Genomic DNA, 9,768 nt, shown 5'->3' on the forward strand with positions numbered 1-9,768 from the left:
TAAATCCTCCTCCAATTCAACTGTCATCACCACAGAACCCACACCCCATGATAAATGGCCAGAGTCCTTACTGTCTTTGTTTTACTCCAGGCATCTGGGGCCACTAACAAGGAGGTGGAGGTCTCAAGGCTATTGTCAATGGATTCTGCCAGAGGCCAGACCGTAAATGGCTGTCTTCTGTGACAGCATCAGTCCAGTTACAAATCTCCGGGTTCCGTGATAAAGGATTTGGCTGGGCAGTGGCCCTGGTTTCTTGGAGGAAACCTCTACATCCTTGAAACTTCCTGATAGGAGAATCTATGTTATTCATGGTGGGCTTTTCCAACCATACCTGAGTTTATGCTCATGAAATTACCAGGATGGAAGCTGACCACACCAGAAAGGTGAACCTGGTGATTGGGGACTTGGGGCTTTGACCAACACGATGTCAGTCCTCCAGCAAGGGGAGGAGGGCTGGAGACTGAGTTTAATTGCGTGGCCAGTGAGTTGATCAATCATGCCTCTGTAATGAAACTCCAATAAAAATTCTGGACATGGACTCAGGTGAGCTCCCAATTAGTGAACACATCAAGGTGCCTGGGGATGACATGTCCCGATCCACAGGGTGATGCCATGGAACCTTCCAGGCCCGGCCCTATGGATCTCTTCACTGGGCTGGGCTGTATTTCCACCCTTGGATAATAACACTGTAATCTTGTCACTGCAGTAGTTTCCTGAATTTTGCCAGTTGTTCTGGCCAATTATGAAACCTGAGGGGGTTGTGGGAAATGCCAAATTTTTGGCCAGTTGGCCAGAAGCGCCAGTTCTGGGGAGCCTGGAACTCCTAGCTGGAAATTCTTGTGGGCACTGTGCCTGGCCTCTGACGTCTGAGCCGGTTCTGGGTGTCGTGTGTTGGGATGGCATTGCTGTCCCTAAATCAAGTTCTGGGGAACGGTAGGAATGCATCTCTGTATCTATATTTCCATTCAGTCCTGGTCTAAAGCGGCTGGTCCTCAGAATTGTCTAGGGGGTTTTTAGAAAGAAGAGCCTTCTGGAACCCTTCCTGAACAATTCTGATCCCGTAGGCCTGCAATGGGCCCTGGAGTCTGTATTTTTGAAAAGCTTTCCTAAGTAGTACTGAGGCAGAATCATGTTTAAGACTAACTTTCCAGTGCAGCTAAGCATACCTCCCCAAAAGAGAAAATCTGTTTGAAAGCAGGGAAAATGCAGAAAATTGGGGAGGCCGTTCCCCAACATTCTAACAAGTCAGGGAACAAAGGGACAGCAGATAGAAAGTTCCATGTTGGGAGGTCAGTGCTGCAGCCTGCATCCTTAGGCTGAGGTCAGTCTATGAAAAGGCATATTTGGTGACCCTGAATCCCTTTCTGGGTGCTGAGCTCTGGAGACACATGTGAGGCCTTCTTACTTCTCCATATGTCCCCCCTTGGACCTTTCAGATTTCCTTACGGTCCTGACATCAGTATCCTCTGATGGGATGCACATGCTCGGCCTTGGTGACCAGCTGGAAGCCCTAGCTGCTGCTGGCAGGAGCCAGGACCCTCAGCACTGAGGGTTTGAGTGGACAGACTACATACCTTGCATCTGGGGTGAGGAAGAATGTCCTGAGAACTGAGTGGCGCACGAGGAATTCATGTGACAGCTTCTCAAGCTCGTGGCCTTCTCCTTCTCTCCTAAAACTGCCCTGAGCTGCCTCTGTCTCCCACCGAGGTGACAGTCACATCTCCTCTCTGATCTCCCTGCTTCTCATCTTGCCCCTGTGCAGCCTGTTCTCCACACAGGGCGATCCTCTAACAAGTCAACCAGCCATGTCTTTCCCTTGCTTGACATCCTCCGAGGCTCCCTTGCACTGTGAAGATTAAAGCAAGAGCCGCAGGGATCTGTCCCTGCCTATTTCCTTCCCCTCACTTGGTCCTGTCATGCACCAAACCATAGCCACATGGTTTTTGCTTTCTGTTTTTCAAAGAATTTCAAATTCTCTTCTCCCACAGGGCCTTTGCACAAGCTTTTCCCACAGCCTGCAACACCTGCCCTTCTTCCCTACACTTGGCTTGTTCCCAGAAATTCATCATCCTGTCTTAAATGTCACCTTCAGAGAGGCCTTCTTCAGCCCAGATACATAGGTAGGTGGCCCTGCTGTTGTCTGTGGCATTATCTTCTTGATGTCTTTTTGGAATTGATCACACTTTTAAATATATATTTGTTTTTCCTGTCTCTTCCACGAGGCTGTTGAATGTTGCATGGACCTGTGTCCGGCACAGAGAATGTGCTTGTTTTAGTAGAGTAATTAATATAAGCGGCAGCAGTGAATAACCCAGACAATGTCAGTGGCTTATCTTGGAAAGATTTCTTACTTTTTTTTTTTTTTCTTGAGACAGAGTCTCGCTCTTGTCGCCCAGTTTGGAGTGCAATGGTGCAATCCCGGCTCACTACAACCTCCGCCGGTCTCAAACTCCTAACCTTAGGTGATCCCCCGACCTCGGTCTCCCAAAGTGCTGGGATTATAGGTGTGAGCCACTGTGCCCAGCCAGAAAGGTTTATTTCTTGATCACATGACTCAGCCAGCGCAGGTGGGTGTGGACCTCTGTTCTCCCCACTCCACCTAAAGGACCTTCTCCACCTCCTGGTCTCCTTACCTGGAATATGTGGCCTATGAGGTTTGCCAGAGGAGAAAATGGAGACATACTAGCTGTTATCAGCCTGGCAGCCACAGGCTCACTTCTGTTCTTGGTCCATTTGCCTGACCAGTCCTATGCCTCCCACCTCCTGCAGGAGAGAGGAGAACGGAGGAGGCAGGAAGGACACTAGGAAGGGCAGGGAGAGAGGAGAGCCACACAGCTAGAGGGGGTAGGAGGGATGCTGGGTAGGCGCTGCTGGGAGGAGGGAAGGCACTGCCGGGAGGAGCGACGCCACTGGGTGGGCACTGCTGGGAGGAGGGACACTGGGTGGGCATTTGTGAGAGGAGGGACACTGAGTAGGCATTTCTGGAAGGAGGGTGGGTGATGCTGGGAGGAGGAATGCTGGGTGGGCATTTCTGGGAGGAGGGGGCTGAGGAAGAGCCACACAGCCCGAAGTCCGTGGTGGGAGGAGATGACAAGAAGCAGGGAGAACACCAATGGAATAAACTCCGCAGCTTCCTTCAGATCATCCCTGCATAGGTGTTTCTTGAAACTCATGTTCAGTGAGAACAGCAGACATAGACTCTGGACAAACCCTCCGTCTCCTTTCACGTTAGATTGGCCCACGGGCTGGAGTGCCTGCGTCTTGGCTGGCCCGGCGGTATACATGTCAAGCAGTGTGGAAAGACTCCACAGCCATTTATAGGCACTGCTGGCCTCATGCTCCAGACGGCCCTGGGACAATGGGCCACCAAGGGAAGTAAATGATCACGTGACCTCCAGCCCCCTTCAGCGCCGCTCTTGTTCCCCATGCCACCTCCCCCCTTCCTATGGGCTCCCAAGAAATGGGTGGCAGAGACCAGCCCGGTGATTTACCTTCTGTCTTCCCATGGCTTCCTCCCAGTCCCGTGCATCTCATGTTTAATTATGAGGCTGTGGAAGGTGGTGATATTAATTATAGGGCTGAGGTTGTGTTACTTGGAGAAAGTCAGTGCACATGTAATTTGATTTTCCTCAAGAAGGAAAAGTGTATGTTTTTCTGATCTCAAAAATAATTCCAGGGAATAAAAGTGTACAATCACACTTCGGGGTTTTAAACTAATGAGTTTCAGTTTTAAAAAATGTTAAAAACCTTTCTATTTGGAGAAAGCTGGAAGAATCCACTTTGGGGATCTGGAGGTTCTCAGGAGCTGTGTTACCTGGGAGTGGTCTTGCTGGTCGGTAGCAGCTTTTGTATGAGAAGGGGCATGGAATCCCGACTGAGGCAGAGAAGGCTTTGCTGGAGAGAGGAAAGGCCCAGCGTAGGGGCTGGGTTCTCTACAGACCAGGAACAAAAGCATTGCTTGGCAAGATTTCTTATCTGCTCAGAGTTAACATGCAGATTCCAAAGGATGAGATGGGGAGAATTTGACATGTTTTGGTTTGGAAATAAGTCAAAAGAAGGCTAATATTAGCAATAACAATGATAGTAACAACCCTTAATTGTGCCTGTGTTAGGTACCAGGCCCTATTCTAAGTGTTGCGAGTGCCCTCTCTCATTTAATCTCCACGGAGTTCTGAAGGTGCTTCCCAGGTTTGTCCCCATCACACAGATGAGGCAATCGTTCTGTTAAGACTGTCCTTGGGTCATTATGTCAGCAATGAAATCGGTGCTGCCATTATTAAACCCTTACTGTGTGCTGACATTTGTGTGTGCATGCATGTGTGTGTGCGCACACATGTGTGTTTGCGTGTACATGTGCACGTGTGTGTTGTGTGCATGTGTGTGCACATGTGGAAAGAAAGTGACCTGTATGGGAATGGAGAATTCCAACCCAGGAAGAGGCTGTGCCTGGGGCTGCCACGAGAAGTCGAAGCCATGGCCATGTTGGTGACGCTTCGAGAAATGGGTTCGAAATGCAGGTTTCTTTCCAGTTCTCTGTGTGACCTTGGGCAAGTCACTTCAGTTCCCTGAGCTTTGTTTTTAAAAATATGTTTTAAATGTTTATAACCATGGACCATACATATGAAGAGAAAGGTGTGTGCAAACATTCAGTGAATAATCACAAGGTGGAGGTGTGCCCGCTCAGACCCAGAGCTGGCACAGGGACCTCTCCCAGAAAGCTGCCTGCAGCCTTCCCTCCCAACCCTCCAACTGCTCACTTGCTGAGCCTGTGCTTATCTGTTCAGTGGAACTGCTGTGTGCCACGCTTCTCAGAAGTAAAGCCACCAGGCAAGTGTGACACTCTGTGCCCAGCTTGGTGCAAAGCCCCTTGTGTGCGCAATCTTACTGACCTCCCAAATAACACGGTAAGGTCAGTACTGTCACTTTCCCCACTTCGAAGATGAGGAGAGCACAAATTCTAGACGGAAATGGAGGTCATGTAGCGGAAATAGGATCCAGACAGATGAGTCCAATCTCGAGCCTGAATCCTTCCATTCCACACTACGCTTGAAGCTCTGTCTCTTTTCGTAGTTGATTCTCCCCACTTCCCCACCCCCAGATGTATCCCATCACTGCTTGGTGGACAGGAGCCATGACTGAGTTTTGGTAAAGGTTGCTGAATAATCAGGCTGCTGGGTAATGTTTCCATTTCACCTTTCCCAGTCATCATGGGGTCCCATGAAAAAGGCAGCTCAAACTGTAAATGACTCAAAGGAAGGACAGGAAAGTTTTCTGTTTGCACCTACCCTAAGGATTTGGGGTAGACAATGGGAATTTACTAATGACGAATTCCACTGCTTTCCTTGCTGAAAGAGAGGCGTGGAATCAACACTGAGTGAAGGCATCAAGTTTAAGCTGCTAATTACTTCCTGATCATGCAGAATAAAGCTACATCCCTTGAAATACACCAGGCAGCTAAACATAATCTTTGCCTTTCCCTGGTGTTGGTTATGGAATCCAGATGTTACTGCAATAACCACTCCATAAACAAACGGAACACCCAGCTGTGAGAACTGGCTTCTCAGCGTCCATCCCAGCAAAGGCTCTTCCGGGGCTGGGTTCTGACGGTTCCCCTGTTTCAGCACAGCTCTTGTTGGCAGGCAGATGGCTACGAGCACAGCCACAGGCTGAAGGTGAGTCCAGCACAGAAATTCCTGATGGTGAACAGGAGTAAACATGGGGCCCACCCAAAACCTTTGTCTGTTGACTTCTTAGCAAACGGAGGCAGCTCCAGGCTCTGGAGAGTTTGGGTATAGGAGACCATGACTTGAGCAGACATTGATATAAGTGGAATGCAAACATATTTAGATGGCACAACTTAATTTAGATTTATCAATGCTAATATGGAAAAAGCTAGTACTTATTGGGGCTTATCAGATTTTTGGTCTGAATCCTTACAACTTACGAGGATGTTCATTTTACAGACTGATCTCGTGTGATTTTCCCAAAGATGCTTGATAAGTCTACGGTGAAAGTAGAATTTGAATACAGAAGACCTGGTTCTGCTACTTTCTGTGTTTCTATTTGGTTCAAACCAGCCTTTCTTCTTTCAAAACAACTTCAATGGAATTCATGGTGTTGGAAAATAAACTTGATTTTGAGATTCAGACAATAAGTGCATTTTTAATGTTTATTCTTTTATCTTGAAAAACTGATCTATTTATGAAATATGTGCTCACTCAGTGTCAACATTTCAGACAACACAGACAGTACAATGACAAACTGGGCATCAGCTCTAATCTCAGCCCCCCATTTAATATGTTGCTGCATATTCTTCTGAACAGAGTGCATCCCACACTGTCCCATGGTACAAGACGCTCCAAGGGGCTGAAGATAGAGGGACTTCTGCAGTCAAGACACCTGAGACACTCTCGGACAGTCACAATGTGCATTTGGGTATTAAAGGCTCTGAAAAGTTCTGCACCAGATAAACCCCTGGACTGGCTTGATCCAATGCCACGTTTCCAAAACCTAACTTGCCCATGGGACACCTTAGTCCATAACACAGGTTGGCATTTCTTCTAGAGAGTGTGCTCTGAAAAACACTGGGCTCACAACACCGTGCATTCATCCAGCAGGTATTTACCAAGCAGGGACTTTGGGCCAGGCCCGTGCTAGGCTCTGGAGGTGGACCAGTCAGCCCTGGCCTCCATGGTGTCACTTCTCATGGGAGAGGCAGCACAGAAGTCATTGAGAAAATGAAGAAACACACAGGTACTTTCAGATGCTGATAATGACTTCCATGAGAAAAAAGAGCTCCAGGGGGTATCTATTTGGAGACAATTTTCTCAACAATGAGACAGAATGAACCATGCAAACTTTGGGGGCTATGATGGTTTTAGGAAAGAGCTAGAGTGAAGAATCCTTTGACATATAGCAATACAAATGAAGATACATGTGTATAATTTTATGTGATTGACATCACATTATATGCTGGCACCTGCCTTTTTTGCTTAATGAACATGTCAAAGGTAATATTACCAATCAATAAATATATTTCACCATCATGTTTAATTTCTGCAGAGCAGTTATTCAAGCACATACTGCATTTTTCTTAGTCACCCACAGGTGGGAATAGAAAGTTTTCTCATGCATGCATTTTTCCCACTTCTGAAATGATCTCCTTAGAATAAATTCCCCGAATTGGATTGCTGGGTTCAAAGGCATGAACATTTTACATTTTTATACAATAATGTCAAACCGCCTTCCATAAATGATGCTTACTTTACTTTCCCTCCAAGACTGCATGAAAATGCCCATTTTCCTAAATGTTTGCTATGACTGGTTTCCAACTACATTTTAATTATTGTTCAATCTGATAGGCAAAAAATGATATTTAATTTTTATTTGATTGATAATGAGCTTGAATGTGCCCATTAGCCTTCTGCATTTATTCTTTTACGAAACATCTGTTCATATCCTTTGTCAATGTTCCTCTTCATATATTAACTTGTTTTCTTATTTTGTATGCTGTGAATATTAGCTTTTGTGATAAGAATTATGGAATTATTGTTGCCTTTAGTTTTGCTTATCAAGTTTAAAGCCATTCAGAGATGCTGTAAATGTGTATGTTGTTAAATTTATGTCTTATTTTGTGTTTTCTGATGCTCATATGTTTAGAATGGCCAAGCAACCCCAACTTATGATTACATACATATTCTCCCATATTTGCTTTTAGCATTTTTTTCTTTTCATGTAAACCTTTGTTCTTTCAGGAATTTACTTTGCAGTAAGAAATGGGCTGGCTTCCAGTTTTATGTTTCCCAAATGGTAATTCAGCTGTTCCATTTCCATATTCTCCCTTATTAGAAATGACCACTGTATTATGTTCTAAAATATCTACATACTTGGGTCTCTTCCTATAATCTCAGTTCATCTCTTTGAGCTATCTTTTGATTCCTTTTTCAAACCACAGTGCTTTACTGAACTGTCATCATCTTATACATTTTTAATACCTAGCCAGACGAGTTTCTCAATGCCACTCTGTTTCAGAGTTTTTCTGATGGTTGTAAGATGTTTATTCTTCTAGATAAACTTTAGAATCACTCTTTTTGTCCAAGGTAAAATATATCCCACATTGAGATCATACTGAATGTATAGACTAATTTGGGAAAAAAAAATATATCTTTATTGCATTGAATCTTCTTATCCAATAAAAAAGACATGAATTAGGCCGGGCGTGGTGGCTCAAGCCTGTAATCCCAGCACTTTGGGAGGCCGAGACGGGCGGATCACGAGGTCAGGAGATCGAGACCATCCTGGCTAACATGGTGAAACCCCGTCTCTACTAAAAAATACAAAAAACTAGCCGGGCGACATGGCGGGCGCCTGTAGTCCCAGCTGCTTGGGAGGCTGAGGCAGGAGAATGGCGTGAACCCAGGAGGCGGAGCTTGCAGTGAGCTGAGACCCGGCCACTGCACTCCAGCCTGGGCAGCAGAGCGAGACTCCGTCTCAAAAAAAAAAAAAAAAAAAAAAAAGACATGAATTTCCATGTATTGAAATCTTTTAAGAAGATCTTCACTGAGACTTATTTTTGGCTTTTCACATGTCCTACAAATGCATTGTTAAATTTATTTTGAGGTATTTTAGGGGAAATGATTTTCTAAAGTGTGTATTTTCTAACTTGTTATAATTTACATGTGAGATAGTCATTGATTGTTGTGTATTTTTATAACTGATCATATTACTGTATTTTTATTGTTTTAATAGTTTTTCTCTTATTTTGTGTTTTCCTGGAATACAACCTTATTATCTACAAATTATGATTGTTTTGCCTTTTCCAATGTTCATGACTGTTTTATATTCTTGTCTGATTGCTTTGTTCAGCACTTCTAGAATAAAGTCATGCAATACTAGTGATAAAGGTATTCTTAACTTGTGACTCTCATAGAAGGCTGATGGTATTTCTACAAGTAAATTTGATGGCAATTTTTGGATTGGAATGTGCATTAAAAAAATTCTATGGTGCTCACACTTGGAATCCCAGCACCTTGGGAAGACAAGGTGGGTGGATTGCTTAAGCCTGAGTTTGAGACCAGCCTGGGCAACATTCCAAAAGCCTGTCTCTACAAAAAACAAACAAACAAAAGCAAACAACAACAACAAAAAAAAAACAGCAATTAGCCAGGCATGGTGGCACACACCTGTAGTCGCAGCTACTCAGGAGGCTGAGGTGGGAAGACCACTTGAGCCCTGGAGGTGGAGGTTGCAGTGAGCTGAGATGGTATGGCACCACACCACTTCAATCTGAGCAACTGAGTGACAGCCTATCTCCAAAAAAAAAACAAAAAAAAAACACAAAAAACCAAAAAAAAAAAAAAAAAGCCAACCAAACGAACAAAATCTCATAAGAAGGAATTACTGATAATTTCAAGTATCAGAAATGGATGTTAAATCTTATCAAATGTCTTTGTGACTTATAAGAAATGATCATATGCTTCTTTTTCCTTTGTCCTATTAATGTTATGAGAGTATTTTTAAAAGTTTCCTAAACCATATAGCTCCTGGATTTTGCAAAACAGTTCCTCACTATCATGGTGTGTTATTTGCCAGCGCTTTTCTCAAGCTTTTTGCATGAACTTTCTCTAATTACCTTTTCTGCAGGGAATCTGTGTCAGGCCCTGGCATTCAGGTTATGCTGACTGTGGAGAAACCATTCAATGACGTTTTGTCTTTCTCAATGTACTGGAATTGTTTCCATAGTACAGAAATAATCAGTTCCTTGAAGAT

General features: G+C 44.6%; 1 protein-coding gene across 1 annotated transcript; it reads left to right on the forward strand.

Moving 5' to 3' along the window:
- The first annotated feature begins 4,607 nt into the window (after positions 1–4,607).
- LOC117068324 (uncharacterized protein C20orf197-like) lies at positions 4,608–7,130 on the forward strand. Its single transcript, XM_033185383.1, is given in 4 exon segments — positions 4,608–4,814; positions 5,565–5,672; positions 6,223–6,513; positions 6,515–7,130. Coding segments are annotated over 4 exon segments (627 nt in total). The 3' UTR covers positions 6,536–7,130.
- Positions 7,131–9,768: the final 2,638 nt, after the last annotated feature.

The sequence above is a fragment of the Trachypithecus francoisi genome, unplaced genomic scaffold, assembly GCF_009764315.1.
Source record: "Trachypithecus francoisi isolate TF-2019V2 unplaced genomic scaffold, Tfra_2.0 Lachesis_group21, whole genome shotgun sequence".
NCBI classification, from domain to species: domain Eukaryota; kingdom Metazoa; phylum Chordata; class Mammalia; order Primates; family Cercopithecidae; genus Trachypithecus; species Trachypithecus francoisi.